Source organism: Astatotilapia calliptera, chromosome 2, assembly GCF_900246225.1.
Source record: "Astatotilapia calliptera chromosome 2, fAstCal1.2, whole genome shotgun sequence".
NCBI classification, from domain to species: Eukaryota; Metazoa; Chordata; class Actinopteri; order Cichliformes; family Cichlidae; genus Astatotilapia; species Astatotilapia calliptera.
Genome location: NC_039303.1, coordinates 14,207,664 through 14,233,824, shown reverse-complemented (window position 1 = coordinate 14,233,824; position 26,161 = coordinate 14,207,664). Strand labels below are relative to the sequence as shown.

Genomic DNA, 26,161 nt, shown 5'->3' with positions numbered 1-26,161 from the left:
CAGCACGCCTGACCTGAAGCTTTGCTCTGTGTGTTTCAGATGAGGCAGGTCCCGGCCCGGTCAAGAGCAAGTACGACGCAATGGACTTTGACACTTTGCTGAAGGAGGCCCAAAAGTCCCTGCACCGCTGACAGTAGAGGTCCACCGTCTGGCCAGCCTTAGTAAAGAGCATCAGCCCTGCAGCGACGCGGCTCTGCCCTCAGACTGACTCCTGGTTCCTCCTCACAAGACGACCTCGCGAAATGTTTACATTTTTACCGTTGGAATAAACAATGAGGACCTTGTTTTTTTAAGTTCTTTCACCGGAGGACACTGCTCATAAACGAGGCGCCGCTGGGACCGCAGAGCGGTGCAGGGTCACTTCAGAGAGATCGCTTCTGTGCTGCTTTCTTGTCTGCACTGGGATGCCGTCGCCTCGCTGTGGACAAGCGGGCGTGAGAGACCCAGTAGCAGATCCTTGCTATCCCTGCGTGGCGTTGGTTGTTGTGGTGTGTGTCCCCATGTGTTCGTTGTTCTGTTTGTTTTGTAAAAAAAGAGAAATGCCCCTCTGAGGTCACGACAGGCGACTACGAGCTGCATTTGCTCGTGCAGTCGCATAACCCCAAAAAAGAACCTGCTTTGTTTCAGCGACAAATTGTGGATGTTATTAATTTTAAAATTACTGTGTGTGTGTGTTATGGACAAAGAATATAAGAAAACGTTTAATGTAATTATTTTATGACTGAGAAAGTTTACAAATCTAATATGAAGAAAAAAAAATCATGTTTTTTCCTTTTTGTAATTGTAGTGCTTCCTTGATTTGATCTATGCACTGTAAGGACGCACCTGTTTCTGCTGTCCCTCCCTCCGATCTCCGCCATGCTGACGTTACGGCTGCTGCTGCTGCTGCTTCACACACGAAGGCTTTCGTGATTTGGGAAAAGTGTTCCCGCACTCGTTCACACGCACTGAAATAAGATGTGAGTTTACTTGAACGCCTGGAGGCGTGGCCTGAGATGGAGGCATAGGCACAGATTAGTTTGCCCACATCCATCAGAACCAGGACGAAAGTTGGAAACACTTTTCCCAGATCTTAGAGCCTCCCTGTCTCCCTGATGGGAGCCCCCCAACCGCCAATGCAACCGTTACTGTTTACATCTGGACAGCAGCAAGCGTGAGGAAAATGGAGAGCGCTCTGTACAAATCCAGCACTTTGTCCAGTATTCACCCCTTGAAGCTGCTCATCAGCCCTGTGGGGCCAAGAGCTGCCCGCGGGTCACGTGTGTGGGCCGGCCGCGGCGCGAGCCTTGCCCTCGACAGCACGCAGAAGGATCGGCTGGTCTCGTGGAATGTATTCGAGGACCTGAATGTAATCGTGGCGTTTTCCCCGTTTCTGCTCGCCCAAAGATTGTGGAGCTCTCCGGTGCTTTAAAAGGCTACACTGGCAGGGCTGCGTGAGCCGCTCCGGCCTCAGCGGTCGTCCGCTTGCGGCCGATTTACATTCCCTGCGCAGCTAGCAGCAGCAGCACCCCGTCAAAGGGAGAGAGCCTCCACAGCTGACGGCGAGGTGGCATGATATGGCCCGAGGACGAGCAAGGGGCCGGCCGAAAGGGAAGGAACAGAGCGGGGGTTTCCCGCCTGCTTCAGATGAGCATCTCTACCTCACATCCATCCGCCCCCGCCCTTTGTCTGTGTACGCTCTCCCCCTCCTCTTTTATAAGTGTCTGTCACTGGTTTCTTTGCTCTGTGTTTTCGGTGTGGGGCTTTTCTTTGCTGATGGGCAGTGTGGGTGGGTTTCTTTTAATACTGCGACTCCTACCACTACTAGCCACGATGGGGGGCTACTCTCTGTGTCCGGGGCCGCCTCACGGCGGTCCTCGGCGTGTCTGTTTCTTCGAGTCTCGACCGTGTCCTCGTGTAGCTGAGTGTTTCGTCTTCGTCTCGTGTTTAAGTTGGACACTACTGATGCTAACCCTAACCTGTGCCGGGCCAGGGGGGCGGAGCAGGTCAGGTTACCCGTCTTTCCCTCGTTCTTCCTCGGGAATGCGCCCAATCCTGATCTGCTCATCCTCGCTCCCGGCCCGACTCTCTCTCTCTCTCTTTGGGTTTGAGGGTTCCGGGTCTTCCCCAGACTCCTCCCACTTCTTTCCCCTTCCTCTTCCTTTCTCTATCTAATCGACTTGTTGGTAACACACAAAAAATTGAATGTTTACATCACTTGATTCTTGTCTGACTTTATTAGGAACGCACACTAAGTACAAAGGCGCCTTATTCAGTGTTTCAAACTAAAACAACAGCAAGCAAAGTGTCCCGGGGGGGCCGCACCCCTCCCCCAAGGCTCACTGATGTCCAAAACGTATACATACTGATGGAGGAACAAGAACCCCTGAATGAGTATTTGTGCTTAGTATGTATACTACTCAAAAGTGAGAGAATGTGCTGGTTTACATGTTAAAAAGAAATATATGAGTATATAATGTGTACATAGCACTATGCCTCATTGTAAACATAAAATGTATTGTGTGTTTTTGTAAAGGTGGTGGGTCACTGTTGATTCTGAATCAGGCGGGAGGTGCTGGTTTGGGTCGGGGAGGAAATCCAACACTGTAGTTCCCTTTAGTCCGTCACACTAGCACGTCCCATTTCTTTGCTGTTTATGAAACGATTCGTTTTGTTTTCAGTTTTCTGAAAAAGCAATTTAAGATGCAATACGTAATAATCTTCTGATTACAGCCATCCTCACATCCTGAGGAAATAATGTGTGTGGGTGGTGCTGAGGTGTACTGCCGGATGCTCTGTGCGCAGACCGCAGCGGGAGGAAAGCGGTGCGTCGTGAATGGCCATCTGAATTTACTCTTGCACAAAATTGTCACAAACGGTGAAACGGCGTTTCCCATCAAAGAGCCAATGGGAAGGAGTTTCTGTCGTGTGTCAGCAGCAGCCGATCCACACCGCGACCAGAACACGGGATGTGAGAGGGGGGAAACAAAAGGAAGCTGTCGCCGGTTTGACCCTGTTAAATATCTGCACCCCCCCCCCCCCCCCCGCAGAGGCACAGGTGTGTGGGCGGAGTTTCTGGCTGAGGTTTCCGCCCTGCTTTTAATTTGAAAATCTGAGACCGAGAGGGGTTTCTGCAGTCAGTCCTCCAGGTGAACGACATCAGCTACCCCCGTCTCCAAACGGCAAGCCTTAAAAACCAGCCGGGGGAACCACTAGCTTTTATTATTACTGTTTAACCTCCTTTCCAATCCAATGTGGTTTATTATTAAATAATTACTGACGTAATTACAACTTTTTTCAATAGCCATATTATAAAAAATATATACATATATATGAATATATATTTGTGTGTTTGTGTAGATATCTAGATGATTATATACTTTCTTATAGAAAACTTTGATGTTGATCATTCTCCTGAGTGTTTTGAGAACACATTTCAGCATACATACATATATATATATATATAAAAGTGCTGTCTGCCTGGTCTAGGTCCTAGGTCAGCAGGCAGCAAATCCAAATAATTAAAAAAAAAAACCTTCCAAAGGGAATACCCTCGTCACAATGCAATACCTTTCTTTCCACTCTTCCTTTCAGAAAAATGGGAAATGGCAAGAAAATCATTTGTTAGGCAGGTTAACCAAAAAAATTTTAAAAAATCTTCAGTAATAAAGAGCTTGGCTCGCAGCTCGTGGAAAAACACGTAACGTCTTGGGTTTTCTACGTTGGCGACGCCGTGGCCATTTAAAAAAAAAAAAAAAAAAAAAGCGCGTCCGATCACGCCTCGTTTCACATCTTGTCGGGTTTTTGGTTTGAGAATGGAGCCCAGCATCGACGCGTCTTTATCTGCTAAATGTGAGTTTGGAAACTCGACAAAGGGCATACTCGTTTCATCGTTTCTCATTTCTATTGATTTCCTGTCTATTTACATCTAATGACTATCAGATTCACAAATTCTTATTTTTTCTTTTTTAACTTAGTTTTTGGTAAAAGACAAAAAGGTAAATACTGCTAGTGAGATTTTATATTTTTACATATGTTGGTTTTATTTTGCGTGTCTTCTTTTTTATTTATATGCCACTTAGTTTGGACGTCTTTGGTTTTGTGTGAATTCATATGTCTGCAGAATGTGGAGACAAAGGCATTTCAGTATTTTTGAATTGTTAAAATCTAGTTTCATAGAAGCGGAGTATCTGATGTTATAAATTATATTTTAATTCATGTAAATAGTTTAAAACAGAAGATTATGGCTTCCTTTTAAACTGAATACATTTCTCTTCAGAGATTGTTTACATTATTAAACTGTAGAGATGTGCTCCTCATATACTGTATAAAGTACATATATTCATTGATTTGCCTCCAAAAATAAAATCCTAATGAACAAACCTTCAGTGCACGTGCTGCTTTTTGGCACAAACGGGCGAAGCCACCGGAAGACCACCCAGGTCTCCAGCCGTTTGTCAAGGCCGAAAATTGAAGCCACTGACTCTGTCCCACGTAAACAAGCTTTTTCTGCTGTTTTAATGCAGCAGTCTGTGGTTCACCAGCTTCAGCCCACAGTATGTTCAGTTTTCATGCTGTCACCACCTGTCATACAGCACCAATCGCAGTAGTAGTCGTCTAAAGGTGCTTTACACAATCAGACCTCCCCTGTAAACAACGTTTGGCGATGGTGGGAATGAAGAACTCCCTTTTAACCGGGAGAAATCTCCAACCAAACTGGGGTAAGGGAGGCCTCCTGGCTCTGTACAAATCCATCACTTCTGCACTTTGTCCAGTATTCACCCCTCGAAGCTGCTCATCAGACCTGCAGGGCCAAGAGCTGCCCACAGGTCACGAGTGCAGGCCGGAGGCGAGTGTGGAGGGAATGGCTGGTTTCTGATACAGGGACGTTGTTAGCAGAGTGGAAGTGCTTTCTTTATAGGCGGATTTTCAGAATAATACTCATGTTGTGTTGAAGTACGAAGGAGAACTGCAATACTGCATCCAATACTTCCACTGCTAGAGACGGCCAGTTTCCTGTAAATAGGATCAAATAAGAACTCAGTGTTGCTGGATCCAGTCCTGAGAGTAAATGTCACTTCTGAAAAATTACTGCATCTCATATTTCCAAAATCGTCTCCGGAGCCAAAAGTGTTTAAGACTAAACTCTGTGACTTGGTACGTCGTGCACGGGGATGTTGAGTGCATGTCACAGTAAACTACGCTGACGCAAATAAATTTTAGTCACTGTGCCGTCTGTTTGACTGACGAGACACGGTGTCTGTCTCCTGAATGGAAGATTGAACTGAACTGGAAGCTGGTTCCACACAAGAGGGGCCTGAAAACTGAAGGCTCTCCCTCCCATTCTACTTTTAAATACTCTAGGAACAACAAATAAGCCTGCAGTGTGAGAGTGAAGCGCTCTAATGGAGTGATTTGGTACTATAAAGTCATTAAGATAAGATGGGGCCTGATTATTTATGTGAGGAGCAGGATTTTGAATTTCAGAGCTGAAAAATGAGGTTGGCTTTAAACCACCAACCACTGCAGTTCCTCTAGCATCCAGCAGAGGCAGTAGTGAGTCACTCCCATAGAGTCCCATGTTAAAATAAACATGTTTCCAGCCTGATACACAGCCTGTTCTGATCTCTATAGATAATTTCCCCCTTCACAACGGCAGGGGGCGGGGGTTCTGTAAGTCACATTACGTGTTAAAGTTTGCACATTTAGGGCGTGTGTCCTCTTTAACTGACAGGCTGATGGTGACAGGTCACTGTAACTGGATTGTTGTCACTTTGGTTTCATTTTGAGGATGGGGCGGAGTCACACCGGTCCAGATCTGGAGGATGGTGCATGCTGAGTGGGATTCGATGCAGATGAGCTGCCTGTGGGGGTGTGTTTGTGCTGCAGCCCTGCGAGTGCAGGAAAAACGGTAAAACCTTAATGAGCGTGTGCCTGGCCACGGCCTGACCTGCTCTCTCATACAGAGGAGGACATGCCCTCTCTCCAGTCTTCCCCTGGTTAAACAGCATACTATTAACAGGCCGCTGGCGAGTTTCCGGCTGGCTGGGCCGTGATTCGCACGTCACTGAGTGCACTGATGATTGTGCACGAGGCAGCACTACACCAGCACTGCTGCACTCGTGCTCTTGACTCTGCTGCAATTCCCACGCCAGCAAAAACACAGAAGAACATCCCAGAACCTGATCCTGAAGCGTGGGGAGCGTGGAGGCAAGAAAGGAAGGACTAAAGATACGAATATCTTCAGTTTGATGTTCTGATTGTCCAATTCCACAGAGGTGTCATCGATCCTCTTGGTTGAGATCGCAGTCTGTCTGTGAGCGCTATGGTGAGCCAAAGTTCAGAATTACATTCTAATTTCAAATCAAATATATTGAATATTGAAGTTGGAAATTACGTAGTGTTACCCAACAAACCACGACCACAGGTTTACGCTCCAAGCAGTGTTGGGAAGGTTACTTTTAAAATGTATTCCAGTACAGATTACAGAATGCATGCCTCAAAATGTATTTTGTAATGTATTCCGTTAAGTTACTCAATGTGAGTAACATATTCTGAATACTTTGGATTACTTAATATATTGTCATGCTTTTTACAACTACACAAATGTCGCTATCACATCCTGCAAATCCTTGTTTGTTTTTCTTTACCAATTAACTGTTAAGCCCAACTTAAGAAAATATATGTAATGTAGAGGAGCAAAGACTTGGGTATGTTTGTATAAGCTGTTTTGTCTTCTTAAAGATAATAAAAAAGCACAGTCTTTCCTTAACATTTTTTTTATATATAAACCTGACAAGTGGAAGACAAAAAATATGCCATTGAAAAGTATTTACTGTTATGGTCACCAACATCACTTAGTTCAAATAAAAAGTAGCCTTGCAGAAGGAGAAAAAATATCAGCATTTTCAATGACTGTTTTCTTATTAGGACAAGAAAGGATATATATAAAATTATACTCAAAAATTAAAAATATCTTATTTTGGCATTTACTGTCAATATTATTCTTCCACCAATAATTTTAAATTACAAAAGATTTTTCAATACAACTCAGATATTCAAACTCAATGTAACAATGAGAAATTACATTTTAAACCTTACCCCTATAATTTTTAAAACAAGACAATATATGTTTTATGCAACTCAGCAACATTACCTTATGGCCATTTAACAAAGGCATGCAACAAAGAACTGTCCAAGGTGTCAGTGCTGAACTGCTTGGTTGAAAACCTTAATTGGCCCCAAAAATCAAATAATTGGCGAACAATTGCAGTAAACATATGAGGTGCTGCTTTTTGAATGCATGCCAAAAACAAATACTAAAGACTACAAAATACTGAGGTTGCAAGCCCTATCTGTGAACAATACCAAGATAGTTTCAGCAGACTACCTACATCTGTTTCGCCTAGTCTACAGTCCAGTAAAGGCGGTTGTAACGCAGCAAGAGCACCTGTTCAAAGTGTTTGTCTGTCATGCAGTTACGGTGTGGGGTGAAAACAAGTCCTCCGTGGCTAAAGAGACGCTCGACAGGAGCACTTGATGGCAGAGTTGTATTGTACTTTAAGAAGAGGGCTCTGATCAATGGATATCTCTTTAATGAGGTCAGTGTCTTATCTGAATCTTGAAGATACCTCTGTACCTCATCCTCCGCTGTAGAACAGGTCACCTGTGTACTCTGAAAACTGAAGAAGCTGTCATCATCATCTTCTGGCTCATTTCCCACTGAGGCATGTCCAGTGGTGCTGGTGTCATTAGAAGGTTCTGTGTTGAGGAGACCATTGGACCATTGTTCTTCTCATGGATTCTCTTTCATCATCAGCAAGCCACCAGAGTCGAAATTTTGGGATGGTGGATGCTGCCATCCTTGCTTCATGGGAGGCTAATACAGCTGCAAATCGAGTGTCAATTGCTTTGATGATCGCTAAGAGGATGTGAGTTGAAAATTGCACTTGTGTCAACTTTTCAGATAACTTAGCTTTCAGACTGAGAAGGGTGGGAATCACATATCCGAAATAGCAGTTCTTTTCCCCCTGGAACAGGTTGACTGAGTAGGCAAGTGGTTTCAGAATGGCTGCTACTCTTTGAGAAACACTGTCTCTTGAGGATGCAGTTTTGCCACCTTCAGTTGTTCACAGATTTCATTGAGCTGACTTTCAGCTAGATTCATTAGCTTCTCGATTGCATGGTACTCTGAGCTCCACACCTGTGGGGATGGCGCCCAGGCCCAGAGCAGCGCCGCCATCCCCAATCCTTTCCAGGTGGCGCTCGGACCGGTCCTGCAGCTCTTCCTGCTGGCGACACACCTCCGCCGCCTGCTCCCGCTGGGCGGCCGCCATTTCGGCCACCCTCTTGGCCAGCTCCTCCATTCCCTGGCTCCGATATGGACCCGCCGTGCTGCCTCCTGGGTTTCGGCACCAATGTGGCGTGAATAAGGCACGGCGGGACCACGGAGCAACGTTCAGAGCCATCTTTATTTAATTCACGTCACACCACAACATACCCAAACCCCTGAGTCCCCGTGTTTTTAACTAGGCGGGCGTGATTAAGGATGCCGTGCAGGTGCGTCCGCCCTCCCTGCACGGCACCGCAGACCACGCCCCACCACAACACATTTTGAGTATGTAGAAAAATTTCAGTTATTGCTTCCTTCATTTTTGGAAAAGTTTTCTCAATGTGAGTCATCAATGTTTTTCTGCAAACAGGACTCCTGCCCCCACTTAGTCCTTCAACCATCTTACGGAATGAGGTGTTCTCAACGGTAGAAAAGGGCTGCACTTCATTGACTATGAAGTCAGATACCAAGGAATTTACTCTCCTTTGGGTGATGGCTGGAGTGCTAAGGATAGCTTGTTTGAGAGGAGGAGGGGCTGTGTCTTTGCCACTTTGTTCATCACCATGATACGATGTATTTGCTTTGGGTAAACTGTGTATAACCCTGGGATGCATCCTCTGAAAAAAAAAAAAAGAGAGAGACCGACCAAAAGATAAAATATTACTGATGAAGAAATAGTTTTGTATTCAAGATCACTGCAAAAAAGTTGGGCAATTGGACGAATATCTCGACTATCAACAATAAGTTGAGCCTTTCACCGATTGTTTTTACAAGAGGAATTTTTTTTTTTTGCCAATGAGTAATTATAATAATAATGTTGGTTGAAGGTAAGAGAAGCAGTCAATGGAAAATATAATAGTGGTGTTTTAACGCCATGAACAAATGCAGCGATTCATTTACTCAAACTCATAACAGAATGAAAGAAAAGCAGTAGTCTATGTTCAAGAAAAAACAAAACATTTAATTTAAATAAACAAACCACAATGGTGGGGAGGGATAGAAGAAACTGACTTCTTTTTCCACTTTAACTGTGTTCCAGTGTTTATGTCTTAGATACTCGACCAAAAAACAAATAAGTTAAAAGCCAAAATGTCACTTCCAGCAACCATAAAAAATATCAGAGGTAAATTTACGTTTTTTGTGCACTTTGGTGCAACTCGAATAAATAAATGAATAATCCAAAGAGTAGATATGTTAATATAGAAACTTCAACAAGAAAAGAAGATAAAATATCCCCCCCAAACTAAACTTTCTATTTATGTTCTAAATGCGCAAATCAGTCCGTGCATTATTACATTGCTCCGCCCATTAACAAGTCACCTCCGCGATTATGTGTGAATGGGTTGACTGCGTGTGTGTGTAAATGGGTGGATGACTGATTGTGTAAAGCGCTTTTGGATCCTTAGGGACTAGAAAAGCGCTATACAAATACAGGCCATTTACCATTTACCATTATGTTGGTTATCGTTTGACTGACGATTGTCGGTTGGAAAAATTTTTAATCTCGCCCAACCTTAATGTCCACCCTACTGTTAATCATTTTGGGATTGCTTTCACAACTGCACACGATAATTTACAGCTCGTTAATGCTATCTATCAAGTTTAACAGTCTATGAACTAACGTTAACGCCAGCTAACAATGTTAGCTAAAATCACAGCAATATTATATTGAAGCTACTGAAGTGGCATATAGCCTAGGTAGCTACCACAACTAAAATAAGATATTTGCAGTATGTTAATGTTAGTTTTTTAAAAATAACTTACTTTCAGATGTTTTGTTAGATTGGAGGTGGAGTCTTTTGACACAGAGAGCATCTTCTTTGCTAGCAAGCAGAGTTTGCATTGCACTGTGAAATTCCGCCCACCCCTTTCTTCTTTGAATATAAAATGGTGTTGGAACTTCCAACTCTGAAACGCATTCCTGACTCTGTTGTGCTGGCTCCGGCTCCATTGTTTGACTGACGCTATACCAACAGGACGATTTTTTATTTTTTTTAATTTTTAAACAGCCTCTTCTCGCGTGTTTTGTTTGGGTTTCCAGCCGCAATGTGCGGCATGGAATGACCAGAATTACAGAGGACCGCCATGTAATCCATTTATTTCAACAAAGTAATTGTATTCTAAATACCACCTTTTTAAACGGTAACTGTAACGGAATACAGTTACTCATATTTTGTATTTTAAATACGTAACGGCAGTACATGTATTCCGTTACTCCCCAACTCTGGCTCCAAGCTACGTACTCTGCATACTCTACAACCTACCAGAGACACTTGGGCTGACCAAGCAACTAAGTTACACAGCTTTGCATGCTTTTATTGATTAATTTGTTTGCATGCACTCTCTCTCGTGTGACGCAAATTCATCCGAAGGTCTATAACTGGTGATGACATCATTACTTCACTAGCACTGAGGCCGTACTGTGTGAGAAATAAAGAAATCCAACTTTTCCAACTAAAAAGCAATACAGTTTTTAAAAGTTAGAGCCTGGAGCCTCGGACACGAGGTGCAAACACAAGCAATCATCCCAATGTCGGTGATCTGGCCACGAGAAGAGGAACCTTGTGCCGTTCTCTCACCGTTACCAGCTCCTCTCTCTCTTGAGCTCAGGTCTGAGCTTCGTCACCCTGCGCTCAGGCTCACAGACCGATGTAGTGACTTGGGAAACTCTAACAGCAGAGTGTTAGAGCACAAATAGTATTTCTATAATTAATGAGGCCAAATATCAACCTGTCAATACAACAATTAAATCCAGCAGCAGCTTGTCCTCAGTGTATAAGAGTCCAAATACAGCTGATATATACATTAATGCGTGATTAAACAGTTAATACAGATGTTTGTTAAGCATCTGCCTGTTTAAAACGTTGGCGATTAATTGCACAGCCCAAAGCCAGAGGAGAAAGCATGCGACTGGAAATCATCCTGTCAGCCATTTCCTGTCACGCTGTCCTCTCTGTGGCTGTTTCTGTGGGGCAGTCGTGACTGCAGCAAACAGAGCTCTGCACTGCAGTTATCAGACACACGCTGTCATCCCCGAGCTTCAGCTACGCTCTGACGGGGACACCAGGACGGAGACGCTGCTGCTGAACCAAACCTCAGGACCATCCAACAGCCTCCCACGCTGATACACCTGGGTATGTTTATCCATTTGGGCCCAGCAGAGCTATGTGTTGGTACGTAAAGGAGGAGAAAGAACTCCTTTGTGTGGGCAGGAACGGGAACTCCATCAGGCTGCTCATGCATGTTTCCAAACTGTGATGACACACCAGCCTCATGTGGCTTGTAGGCGGATCATAGAAACCACTGACTGGACCTCATGTCAAATAGGTGATATAAATATAAACCATAGAAGTCTGAATACATCTATGAAAGACCCGACAGCCTTTATGCTTGTCTTTCGACACTTCACACTTTCTTTTGATGTCTTGGCCCCTACCCTGGTTAAATGAAGGTTTCATTACAGTTAATTATCCATCCTCTGTTCTTAAGTAATGTTGGACAGTGTCCTCTAACCTTGGCCCTACAAAAGACTGGAATCCTGTGCAGACTGGATCCTACCCCGAAGTCAGCTGTGATAGGCTCCACCCCCTGCGACCCTGAATGAGGTAAGTGGAAGAAGCTGGATGGATGATGTCTCAGAATATCCAGAGAACTACTGTAACATGGTGCAACATGAATGAAGAGATGCAGGAAAATTCGCTGAGTTGGATGTTATGTAGAGAGGTGGGACGAGTCTCCTTCCTGTTTGAATTCAATTCAATTCAGTTTTATTTATACAGCACCAAATCACAATAACAGTCATCTCAAGGTGTTTTATACTGTAAGGTAGACCCTACTATAATACATACAGAGAAAAACCCAACAATCCACATCTGCACCAAAGAGTAAAACGGTGAAATGTGGAATATTAAACATTAGGTCTCTCTCTTCTAAGCTTCTGTTAGTACATGAGTTAATAACTGATCAACAAATCGATTTACTCTGCCTTACAGAAACCTGGTTACAGGATGATTATGTTAGCTTAAATGAATCAACACCCCCGAGTCGATCAGAATCCTCGAAGCACAGATCGAGGGGGTGGCGTGGCACACCAGCCTATTAATCAACCAAATTTTTTTTCATTTTAAAAGTTTGATCTAAGCTCTGCTAATTCCTTTTTTTCTTCTTTTTTTTTGCCTGTCCCATTTGGTTCTTTAGCCGTCAGAATTGTTGTCTGAAGACCAACAAGGATACCCAATGGATTTATTTTGCCAAATGGATCATCATGGCATTGCCGTATTGGTCCATTTGATCGACCTTTGTTTTCATTATTTATTTTATATTATTTTCAGTTGTTACAGACGGGACAGACATGAGTGAGGGTTAGGAAAGGGAGAAAGAAAGAGGAAGGAAAAGAAAAACAGAAGGGGAGAGGGAAAGTAAGAAAGGGAAAAAAAATCTCCTGGATCACCTGTTGGGAGAAAAAGAATAGAAAACAAGCAAAAAAAACAAAACAAAGCAACATACTAAACACAACACCATCGCATTAATCTAGCTAAGTGTAAACAGCAGTAAATACTAAATATTCAATGTTGTTGTGCAGCACGCAGGACAGACAGCGCACAATGTGCTTTGAAGTAGCAGCCAAGAAAGGTGTGATTTAAGTCTATGAGCAGTGAACACCCGTGTGCATACCTGTGTGGATCAGCGCGCTTGTATTCAAATGGTTTCCCCACGTAATGGTCTGCAAGAGGATGTAGAGAGCCATAGCCCCGTCCCCCAGGGCATGAAGCAGGCATGGAGGAGATCCAGGCCCCAGACATCCAGAGGCCCCAGAGTGCGAGACCCCAAGGAGGACCACCGGAGGGGCATCCGTGCCACCCTCATGGGAAGGGCTGAGGATCCCCAGACGAGGGGTCACCCAGTAGCCACCGAGCAGAAGCTAAAGGGGGCTGCACCGGCGTGCCCGCCAGCTCCGCCGGCAGCCAGCTGTGCCAGAGTGAACCGAGCCGCAGGCCCAGAGGCCCGAGGGCCCCCCGCGCCCCGGAAGAGGCCTGACCGAGCAACAGGCGCCAGGCCCCGCCAAGTAGCCACTGAGAGTGAGCTGGTACATACCTGTGCGCCCAGCCCCGGACACCAAGAACCACCAATGCACCGACCCCTGAGGGCATCAGTCACCGGCAGGGAGTGTGGTGAGGGGAGATAGGCCTCCACACTTTGGAGGGCCTGGGAGTTCCCAGAGAGGTGGAGTCTAAGACCCGACCTGACACACAGACACAGACAAACAGGCACACACAGACACAAACATGCATTCCCACCCTCATGCACACATATACAAACACTCAGCACTCACCCAATGTAAGGATTGAGCTCTGCTAATTCCTGATGTCATTCCAAATTCTTGTGCAGGACAAGCATTTGTTAATTGGCCACAGCCGCCAGCATGTTTCTGCTGCTGTTTGTGTAAAACATGTTTTTGAATCAAAAAGAATCATCTGATGTCAAAGTGCTTTAAATCTGCAGCCGCTTACCACATGAACCGTGAGACAGAGGGGATTTGTGATTATCTCATTGTTGCTGGGATGGACTGGTAAACGGACTGGTTCTTATGTAAAAACCCAACCTGCGCGCGAGCCTCCTACACCACGGACTCTGGGTGGTATTGGATTGGGCTCACAGTAGAAAGATGAGTCGGACAGAGGTGTTCAATTTGGCTGCGACGGCCGTTTATTCAGACACCCTGACGTAAACTACCACATCTCTGCTACTGGCCCTTGCAAAGCAATCACAGTAACCACTTTGCTTAATTATTAAAAGTACAACAAAGAAAACCAAATGTATAAAACATAGTCACGTAAACGAGGCCAGTTCCTGGGTCAAAGCTACCGGTATTAGCAAAGTGTAGCTTAACAGCTAATGCTTTGTCATGCATTACTTTGCATGAACACACGAGAACACAAACTCTTCGCATTCCATCAGCTGCCACATAAACATCTCATTAAACTCATTATCATTAGACTAAACTTAAAAAAAACACTGAGCGGCAGCACAAACTATAAACAGGGGCCTGTTAACAGGGCATGCACAGCTCAACAGTAACACCCTCTGATTTATCCAAGTAACTACCCTAAACTTACTCCTGCACTCCTCCACGATTAGGTGGAGTGCAGTCTCTGTCACTACCCGATCCGTACCGGAAACCCGATCGGTACCCCACATGCGCGAAAGGTGTCTACTTTTTTTTACGATAGTTACAGGTCAGAGTATCTGTTAAGATGTTAAGAATAATAAGTATCTCTTAAAATGTTTCCAATAATGAAACATTTCAAAATAATGTAGACAAAAACGAAAAATAAAAAGATAGTTACGGATCAGGACTCACCGATCCTTACTGCGCATGTGCAAAGTTGGACCATACAAATCGGGTCTACCCGATCCGTACTGTGCATGTGCAGGGGTTTTCTTCTTCTGTTCGTTTAATGGCAGTTTACTCCCCAGTGTACGAGGATACTGCCACCTGCTGACAGAGTGAATGAACCCTATTGTAAACTGAATTAGCGTCATTACAAACGTGTGTTAAATTTTATTTAGTGATAGTCGAGTGTGTTTATGCTTGTCTGTGTGGAGAGGATTGATTAGAATAGTGATGATGATGTGCGCTATCACTGTCAATTGTCAGTAAACACTTCATCTGGCTGCTTAATCTACACGTGACATATTACAAAGTCTGTGTTATTAACTCTGTAATTAGGCGCCATTCTTCTTATTTTACGGCGCTGTTGTTCAATCGGGGAACGCTCTCTGTTGAGGAGAAAAGCGTGAATTTGTTTGTATACGGATTATCCATTGTTTACATGTCCCGGTAGTCGAAAAGGAGGCAGAGCTGTTGAGAAATGCTAGGAGCTAACTGGGCGCTAACCGTATCATTCAAATATATTGAATGTCGCAATGTTGGCAAAGAGAGGAAGTGACGTATGATTTGCGCATGCGGAGTACCGATCGGGTTTCCGGTACGGATCGGGTAGCGTCAATCTCTGCTATTGAATTCAAGATGGTGGGGGAACATGGTGGCATCCACAAACCGGCGCCCACACGCATTTTAATAGATTCATTCCAAGTTTGTGAGAATACATCAGTTTGCTGGAAGATTATTATAATTACACTATTGTGTACTATGATGTTCTCTATGAAATATGCTCACAGAAGCGACCGATGCAGATTTAAATGCACTTATTAATAAACAGAAGCGTGAGATCACCAGCATCCACTGTGGAAATGAAAACAGTGACAGCAAAGAGAGAACCACTGTGATCACAGCACAGGCTGCAGGCAACACTGCTGCTATAAATAGAGCCGGCTCCCTGCAGCTCTGCAGTCACCACGGCCCCCTAAGCCCCTCCCTCCGCCTGCGTCACAGCCCAGCGCTGCACGCTCTGCTGATCACCATCACCGTATACGGCAATCCTGCCAGCTCCCAGCATGCCTTTACGTCACAGCAGCTTACGTCATACACAAGTGACGCCATCCTTCAGATTGTGCATCGATGCTATTATTAGAAGACTACAGCAAGCATGCGAGGAAGGCAGGGAGGGGCGCATGATGAATACAGCTCCTGCTTCACCCCCCCCCGCCCGACGGAGGCTCCAGCAGCTCTCAGCTTCCATTCTGCTGCTCACACACCAACACACACACACACACACACACACACACACACACACACACACACACACACACACATTCATATCTTAGTGAGGACATCTAATTGACATAATGCTAAGTCTTGTTTTAACATATGGCATAGAAACTGAACATTTGACAAAAACCCTCTCCTGTCTGATCATTTCCTGATAACATTCAAATTTACAATAATTGATTACACAGCAGTGGGGAGTAGACTTTATCAAAGTAGATGTCTTTCTGAAAGCGCTGTAACTAAGTTTAAGAATATAATCCACCCACTGTTATCATCTTCAATGCCCTGTACCAACATAGAGCAGAGCAGCTATCTGAACGCTACTCCAACAGAGGTCGATCATCTTGTTAATAATTTCACCTCCTCACTACGTACGACTCTGGATACTGTAGCTCCTGTGAAAACTAAGGTCTCAAATCAGAAGTACCTGACTCCGTGGTATAATTCTCAAACACGTATCTTAAAGCAGATGACTCGTAAGCTGGAGAGGAAATGGCGTGTCACAAATTTAGAGGATCATCATTTAGCCTGGAGAAATAGTTTGTTGCTTTATAAGAAAGCCCTCCGCAAAGCCAGAACATCTTACTATTCATCACTGATTGAAGTAAATAAGAACAACACCAGGTTTCTCTTCAGCACTGTAGCCAGGCTGACAAAAAGTCAGAGCTCTGTTGAGCCAACCATCCCTTTAACGTTAACTAGTAATGATTTCATGAACTTCTTTACAAATAACATTTTAACCTTTAGAGAAAAAAATGACTTATAATCATCTCACAGATGTAATATTATCTACAGCTACTTTCAGTACCATTGATATTCATTTAGACTTAGGTAATCTGATCAAGATGGCGGCGCGCACAGACGCAGCGGCCCGGAGCTCCTACACTTTTGCACTTTTGGTGGTACTGTGTATCATTTCACACAGTCTGGGGTTACTTCAATATAATAGAGATGATCTACTACAACTAAGCCGTGGAGATCTTCAATTAACATCCGAGTATCTCATCCCCCCGGAGATCGTCAAGCAACCCCCGGGGCTACCCGCAACAGCAAGCCGCAGGAGGAGACGCTGCGAGCGGAGGCAGAAGAGAGGCAGGCGGGGAGGCCTGTGGGCACGGCTAAAGGCTAGTCCGTTTAAACCACCACTCCCGACCATATTCCTCTCCAATGCCCGTTCAATCCGTTACAAACTGGATGAAATACGACTGCAGATCGCCACTCGACGGACTTTCAACAACTGTTCGTGCATGATTTTTACTGAAACCTGGCTGGACAGCGCCATTCCCGATGCGGCTATTGATCTAGCAGGCCGCACCGCCTATCGAGCCGACAGGTCTGCGGACTCTACCCGAGTCCGCAGACCTGTCGGCTCGATAGAAGACCGGCGGGGGGCTGTGCATCTATATTAACAACTTCTGGTGCACGAACGTCACGGTAACGGAAAGACTGTGCAGTACAGAGGTAGAACTGTTGGTGTTAAAGTGCCGTCCATTCTATCTCCCTCGGGAATTTTCTGCCGTTTACATCTGCGCTGTTTACATTCCACCAGATGCTAATGCTAAGCTAGCGTTAGCACAACTGAGCAGCAGCATCAATAACAGCCTGGTAGCACACCCGGACAGTGTCTTTATTGCGGCTGGGGATTTTAATCACGCGGATCTGAAATCTGTACTTCACAATTTCCACCGAAATGTGAAGTGTGCTACCAGAGGAGATAGAACTTTGGACCAGGTGTACACCAACATGGCGAACGCATACAGAGCCCAGGCCTATCCCCACCTGGGTCTGTCAGACCATCTCTCCCTTCTGCTACACCCAATATACACACAAAAGATCAAGAGCACTGGGATTACAACCAAAACCGTGAGAACATGGCCGCAGGATGCTATTCCGATGCTTCAGGACTGTTTCCACTGCACAGACTGGGAGGTATTCAAGGTGCAGGACACTGACAATCGTGTCGCATTGGACAGTTACACCTCCACTGTCTTGGATTACATCTGTTTCTGTGTGGACAATGTAACAACTTGGAAACGACTCCGTGTGTTCCCTAATAATCCACCCTGGATGACACACAGAGTTCAACAACTTATTCGAACAAGGAACAACGCTTTCAACTCCGGGGACCAGGAGGCATACAGTGCTGCCAGGGCTAACCTGAGAAGAGGCATCAAGACTGCCAAGCAGCAGCACAGGAGGCGTATCGAGGCTAGGTTTGAGAACATCACAAACCCAAAGCAGGTCTGGGAAGGCATCAGGGCTATCACGGACTACAAAAGGAGAACACCATCACCCTCAGCCGATAGTCCTACTCTGGCTGAGGACCTAAACCTCTTTTATGCCCGCTTTGATAGGGAGAACACCGACCCTGTCCTGTCCCCTCTCCCCTCAACCGACCCTGCTCCGGTCCTGAGCACTCATGAGCTGAGGCGTGTGTTCCGGAGCATTAACACCAGGAAGGCGGCCGGGCCGGATGGAGTGCTGGGCCGGGTGCTAAAAGACTGTGCTGCGGACCTGGCGGACGTCTTCACCTCTATATATAACACCTCGCTGTCCTGTTCACTGGTACCATCCTGTTTCAAAGCAGCAACCATCATTCCCATCCCAAAACAGTCAAATGTCACATGTCTGAACGATTTCAGACCTGTGGCACTCACCCTCATTCCCGCCAAATGCCTGGAGAGACTGGTCATTAAACACATTAGAGCTGCTTTTCCACCATCTCTGGACCCGCACCAGTTTGCATACAGGGAGAACCGGTCAACTGAGGATGCGATCGCCATAGTGCTGCACACATTATTGAAGCACTTGGAACACAGGAACACCTATGCACGGCTCCTCTTTGTAGACTACAGCTCGGCTTTTAATACCATCCGGCCATATAAACTCCGTCCCAAACTCCACCAACTGGGACTCAACTCCTCTCTGTGCAACTGGATTGTGGACTTCCTCACTAACCGCAGACAGAGTGTCAGAGTGGGTAAGAACACCTCTTCCACCCTTGTGGTCAACACCGGTGCCCCTCAGGGGTGTGTTCTGAGCCCTCTGCTATACACTCTCTTCACCCATGACTGTATTTCCTCCTGCGCATCCAATCTCATTGTTAAGTTTGCCGATGACACCACAGTGCTCGGCCTTATATCCAACAACGATGAGACAAACTACAGGACAGAGGTGCAACAACTAGAGTCATGGTGCCACGACAATAACTTGGTCTTAAACACCAAAAAGACCAAGGAGATCATTGTAGATTTCCGGAGGAAGGGTCATAACAACCATCTGCCTCTCTTCATTGGCAGTGAGGCGGTGGAGAGGGTGAGCAGTTTTAAATTCTTGGGGGTAACTGTGACCGAGGACCTGTTCTGGGGCAACCATATCACCTTAGTTGCACGGAAGGCCCAACAGCGCCTCTACTACCTGAGGAGACTGCGGAGCGCACACATTCCCAGACCTCTGATGTTGAACTTCTATAACTGTGCCATCAGCAGCGTCCTGACGCATGGATTTCTAGTGTGGTTCCCCAGCTGCACCAAGGCCGACCAGCAAGCACTCCAGCGGGTGGTGAAAGAAGCTGGCAGAATTATTGGAACAATTCTGCCAGAGATTAGTAATATCTTCCCCACTCGCTGTCTGAGGAGGGTGCACAGTATCCTGCGGGACCAACATCACCCTGCGCGCCACCTTTTCCACCTGCTGCCCTCAGGGAGAAGGTACAGGTCTATACAGGCCAGAACATCCAGACTGGCCAACAGCCTGTATCCACAGGCTGTGAGGCTCCTGAATTCTGCCCCCCTCCCCTCTCTGCCCCCCTCTCACGGACAATAACCATATCCAACTTCTTAATAGCACTGAACTGGTTTGCATTGGTGCATTATATCTTTATTCTCTCTTCCCCCCCCCCCCCCCCCCCCCTTTCTTAAATAGACAACCATCATATCTCACAGTACAATAATATTGAACGGGTTGCATTGTTGCATTTTGTCATGTTTCTCAGGTCTTTGTCTGAATGTCCTATGAACATTACCTGTCTTGTTCTCATGTTGTTGCTAAGGATTGTCTCATTGCACTGAAGTCACACTGGGTTAAATATTTACACTTGGGTTTTAAGGGGTATTTGTTGTTGTTTTTTACGGGTTGTACGGAAGCCCCAAACGCAATTTCATTGTTCTTTGACAATGACAATAAATAAATACTTGACTTGACTTACTACTTGACTGTTTTACTCCAATTGATCTTTCTGAGTTAACTTCAATAATTACTTCCTCCAAACCATCAACATGTCTTTTAGACCCCATTCCTACAAAACTGCTCAAAGAAGTCCTGCCATTAATTAATGCTTCTTAAATATGATCAACCTATCTCTAATAATCAGCTGTGTACCACAGGCCTTCAAGCTGGCTGTAGTTAAACCTTTACTTAAAAAGCCATCTCTAGACCCAGCAGTCTTAGCTAATTATAGGCCAATCTCCAACCTTCCTTTCATATCAAAAATCCTTGAAAGAGTAGTTGTCAAACAGCTAACAGATCATCTGCAGAGGAATGGCTTATTTGAAGAGTTTCAGTCAGGTTTCAGAGCTCATCACAGCACAGAAATAGCTTTAGTGAAGGTTACAAATGATCTTCTTATGGCCTCTGACAGTTGTCCTGACTCCAATTTGTTCATGTAAATGGAGAGTCCTCTTCACACGCTGAGGTTAATTATGGTGTTCCACAGGGTTCAGTGCTAGGACCAATTCTGTCTAACATAAGTTAAGTTACTCAATGAGTAATGTATTCTGAATACATTGGATTACTTAATGTATTGTCATGCTTTTTACAACTACATGAATGTAGCAATCACATCCTGCAAATTCGTGTTTATTCTTTTCTAACAATTGGCTGTTAAGCCCAGATCTCCCTGAATAGGCAGTATATTTACTGTAATAATAATAATAATAATAATAATAATAATAATAATAATGGATTGGATTTATATAGCGCTTTTCAAGGCACCCAAAGCGCTTTACAATGCCACTATTCACTCACTGTCACATTCACACACTGGTGGAGGCAAGCTACAGTTGTAGCCACAGCTGCCCTGGGGCAGACCAGTCAGTGGGGCAGACTGACAGAAGCGAGGCTGCCATATCGCGCCATCGGCCCCTCTGTAGAGGAGCAAAGACTTATGTTAACACGAGATGTTAGCTTGGTGGTGAGTAGCCTTCAGTAATAGTAATAAATCACACAGCATTAGTACATTGAAGATACTGAAGTGGCAACCCAGGTAGCTACCACAACTAAAACAAGGTAGCTGCTGTAAGCTAACATTAGTTTTTTTTAAAAAGAACTTACTTCCAGATGTTTCTTTAGGTTGGAGACTTGACGCTGAGAGCACCTTGTAAAGCACTTTGTGACACATGTCTGTGAAAGGTGCTATATAAATAAACTCTACTTACTTACATACTTACAACTTGGTTGCTGGCAAACAGAGTTTGCATTGTCAAAGGAGCTTGCAAAGAAAAGCGTCTGGAGTTCTTTAAGTTGCTTGAAGACGTTTCACCTCTCATCCGAGAAGCTTCTTCAGTTCTAAGGTCAAATGGTGGAGAGTCCCAGATATAAACCTAGTGGGAGTAACCCCCCACAGAGGGACAAAAGGACCCCCTGATGATCCTCTAATCGCCTGAGCCAAGGTGTGAAACTGGGTGTGGGTCCCAATCAGCCAGAGTTTCGGGTGTGTTCATTGTGAAACCTGGCCCCACCTTATCATGCGAATTCCTGAGGTCAGATGGCCCAGGATGTGAGTGGGCGTTAAGGCGTCTGGGAAGGGATCTCAAAACTGGATTATAGATGGCAGAGAGGTGGTGTCGTAAACCCCCGCCTCTGTTCAAAGATGGTCACTCACAGTGGACATAGATGGCTTCTTTCACTCCTCTTTCAAACCATCTGTCCTCTCTGTCCAAAATGTGAACATTGGCATCCTCGAAAGAGTGTCCTTTATCCTTAAGATGCAGATGGACTGCTGAGTCTTGTCCTGTGGAGGTGGCTCTTCTGTGTTGTGCCATGCGCTTGTGAAGTGGCTGTTTGGTCTCTCCAATGTAGAGGTCTGAGCATTCCTCGCTGCACTGTACAGCATACACCGCATTGTTAAGTTTGTGTTTTGGCGTTTTGTCTTTTGGGTGAACCAGTTTCTGTCTGAGTATGTTGCTGGGTCTGAAATACACCGGGATGTCGTGCTTGGAGAAAACTCTCCTGAGTTTTTCTGATACACCGGCTACATAGGGGATGACAATGTTGTTGCGTCTGTCCTTCTTATCCTCCCTCGCTGGTGTCTGGTCTTCTTTTCTGTGCCTCTTTGCTGACTTTAAGAACGCCCATTTAGGATAGCCGCACGTTTTGAGTGCTTCCTTTACATGTGTGTGTTCCTTCTTTTTTCCTTCAGGCTTAGAGGGAACATGTTCTGTCCGGTGGTGTAGGGTCCTAATTACTCCAAGTTTGTGTTCCAAAGGGTGATGGGAGTCAAAGAGGAGGTACTGGTCCGTGTGTGTGGGCTTCTGGTAAACTTCGATGTTGAGTTTGCCGTTCTCTTCAATGTGCACGGCGCAGTCCAGGAAAGGCAAACAGTCGTCCTTTGTGTCTTCCCTGCTGAACTTGATGTTTTTATCCACAGCGTTAATGTGCGCAGTGAAGGATTCCACTTCTTGTGTCTTGATTTTGACCCAGGTGTCGTCCACATATCTGTACCAGTGGCTGGGTACTCTTCCTTTGAAAGAGCCAAGAGCCTTCCTTTCCACTTCCTCCATGTAAAGGTTGGCTACAATAGGTGACACGGGGGAGCCCATGGCACAGCCATGTAAAAGCCTTCGTTGTACTTGAAATATGTAGTGGTGAGGCAGAGGTCTAACAGTGTGTAAATATGATCGGGTGTGAAGTTGGTCCTGTCCTCCAAGGAGCTGTCTTCTTGTAGTCGTTTTCTGACAGTCTCCACGGCCTCCGTGGTGGGTATGCAAGTGAAGAGAGAGACTACATCAAAGGACACCATGGTTTCATCTGGATCCAGGGTAAGTTTCTGGACCTTGTCGGTGAAGTCGGTGGAGTTCTTGATGCGGTGTGGGGTGTTCCCCACAAGAGGAGCAAGGATGGTAGCAAGGTGTTTAGCAATGTTGTAAGTGGCTGAATTTATGCTACTGACTATGGGTCTGAGTGGGACAGCTTCCTTGTGGATCTTAGGAAGTCCATAGATGCAGGGTATGGCATCCCCTGGGTAAAGGCGGTGATATGTAAGGCGGTCAATAATTTTGTCCTTTTCAAAGTCTTGAAGGCAAGCTATAACTTTCTTTTTGTAGCTGCTTGTGGGGTCTCGCTTTAGGGCTTCTTAGGTATTGTTGTCACTGAGGAGAGTAGTGATCTTTGTATGGTAATCTGTAGTGTTTACGACCACGGTGCATCTTCCCTTATCAGCTGGTAAAACAGTGATGTTGTGGTCATTGCTCAGGGAAGCGACGGCCTTCTTTTCCTGTATTGTGAGGTTGGATGGAGGGACTTTGGCACTGGAGAGCGTGGCTGAGACTTTCATCCTGATTTGCTCTGCTTCTGTCTGTGATAATTTATTAATCCGTATGGCAGATTCTGTGGCTGTGATGAGGTCCACTATGGGCAACTGTTGTGGAGAAATGGCAAAATTGAGTCCTTTGGCTAATACTCTCTTTTCAGGTTCAGTGAGAATCCTGTCTGAAAAGTTCTTAACCCATTTCTCCTGACTGACTTCAGGTGTGTTTTCTTCTCTGGGTTGTGTAGGTTCAGGATGAGGAGTGTGTGTTTTTGAAAGCAAGGTGTAAAATTTCCTGCGTTGTCTTTCTTTTCCTTTAGAGTGTTGGGCCCGCTGAGCCTTGTCCACAAACTTGTAAACCTCTTCTAAGATTGGAGAGGGTAGAAGGATTTCCAGTTCCTGCAGGGTCTGGCTGATCTTGATCTGGAGGGCATCTATGGTGAAATGGACCTGTCTTATCTTTTCACTTAAAAGGTGATTTTGTGCTCTCTGTAGAATCAAGTCTGCTCTGTATCCCCTGACAGTGGATCCAAGGCGCAGCCTCTTAGGAACAACTCTGCTTTGTCTACATCTTAGGTTGAAACGGAGATGGTTCCTATAATCCGCTAGTTTCCTTGATTCCCTTTCATACTCCCGCACCAGTTGAAGGGTGTTCCTCCCAAAATGTACGGCAATATGTCTGTGAAGGTTCTCAGTCATCCAGGTCATCGTAGTCAAAGAGTTTGCATTGCACACCCAGATTTGGCCCATCCCTTTCTTCTTTAAATGTGAAGTGGTGTGGGAATTTCCAAGTAAGAAATGCATTGCTGCCCGTGCACTGCTAGCTCTGTTGTGCTGGCTCAGTGTAATCCATTTATTTCAACAAAGTAACTGTATTCTAATTATCACCTTTTTAAACGATAACTGTAATGGAATACAGTTACTTATATTTTGTATTTTTAGTACATAACACCAGTACATGTATTCCGTTACTCCCCAACACTGGTTATAGCGGTTTTACCTGCTACCATCTCACCTATTGCATGGTTCACTCAAACATACGTTCAATTTTAAAACCGTTTTCTCTTGGTTTTGAAGCTACTTCCTGCCTCTGTAATGGTGAGTGCTGTGAGTGAAGCTCGGGTTTTCCAGCTGTTTGTAGGAGTCTCTCTGTGAGCGTCCTCATGCGAGGCCTGAGAGCTCTGCACAGTTCTCACATGCACAGCTGTAACGTCACTGATTAGTTGTAGTGAATCTGAAATCCAATCCTTACTCAGAGAGAGCATGTTCCTACACCTCAGACAGTTAAATAATTTCTCAGCTTTAGAGCAGCTGAGGCCATTACTGTGAAAGTGCATCGCTGCTGTAGTATCCACGAATAGGTATGATGTAGAACACAGCGCGTCCCTGTCCTGTCTGCCATACCTCCACCAAGTCACAGCAGATGGCTGTCCCTCCCTGAACCTGGTCCTGCTGGAGGTTTCTTCCTGTTAAAAGGGAGTTTTTCCTCTCCAAGATCACCAGCTGCTCACAGATACAGAGTTGTCTGAATGATTGGGTTTCTCTGTACCTCTGTGGGGGTCTTTACTTTTATAATATAAACATCCTGAGGCGACTGTTTTTGTGATGTGGTGCTATCAACACCATCCTTCCAGACCATCTAGGAGGCAAGCTTTCCCAGATGAATGTGCCTGATCCCATCTGCCGGTGGATCACTGACTTCCTGACGAACAGGAAGCAGCATGTGAGGCTGGGAAAGAATGTCTCGGACTCTCGGACCATCAGCCCCTCAGGGCTGTGTTCTTTCTCCTCTGCTCTTCTCCCTGTACACCAACTGCTGCACCTCCACCCACCAGTCTGTCAAGCTAATCAAGTTTGCAGATGACACCACCGTTATTGGGCTCATCTCGGACGGGGATGAGTCTGCCTACAGGAGGGAGGTTGAACGTCTGGTGTCTTGGTGCAGCCACAACAACCTGGTGCTGAATGCCCAGAAGACAGTGGAGATTATTGTGGACTTCAGGAAGCACACAGCCCCACTCCCCCCCATCATCCTGACTGACACCCCCATCACCTCTGTGGACTCATTCCGCTTCCTGGGTACCACCATCACCCAGGACCTGAAGTGGGAGCCCACCATCACCTCCGTCATCAAGAAAGCCCAGCAGAGGATGTACTTCCTGAGGCAGCTGAAGAAATTCAACCTGCCAACACGGACGATGATGCAATTCTACACTGCAATCATCGAGTCCATCCTCACCTCCTCCATCACCGTGTGGTACGCTGGAGCCACTATCAGGGACAAACAGAGACTGCAGCATGTTGTGCGCTCTGCTGAGAAGGTGATTGGCTGTAGACTCCCATCTCTGCAGGACCTGTACACCTCCAGGACACTGCGGCGTGCAGCTCGGATCTCAGCTGACCCTTCTCACCCTGGACACAGTCTGTTTGACCTGCTCCCCTCAGGCAGGAGGCTCCGGTCCATTCGCACCAGAACCTCTCGCCATAAGAACAGTTTCTTCCCCTCTGCGGTCGGACACATGAACAATAACCGTATGACTGTTCCCACCACTAACACATGACCCTACGCTGTGTTCACTGCATCATTCCATGTTTGGCACTGATCACCACCTGCACTCATGTATATATCTTTCAACGTAGCACTCTTAATTCT

The 26,161-nt window shown here is 45.6% G+C and overlaps 1 protein-coding gene across 4 annotated transcripts in view; it reads left to right on the top strand.

The window, feature by feature from the left end:
* The window catches only part of ppargc1b (peroxisome proliferator-activated receptor gamma, coactivator 1 beta), a 59,010-nt gene extending 55,266 nt beyond the window's left edge, over window positions 1–3,744 (top strand). For all 4 annotated transcript variants that reach the window (XM_026185389.1, XM_026185397.1, XM_026185380.1 and 1 more), the window contains exon 12: window positions 40–3,744. In XM_026185389.1, coding sequence (XP_026041174.1) covers window positions 40–131 — 92 coding nt within the window. In that variant the 3' untranslated portion in view covers window positions 132–3,744. The remainder of the gene's footprint in view (window positions 1–39) is intronic.
* Window positions 3,745–26,161: the final 22,417 nt, after the last annotated feature.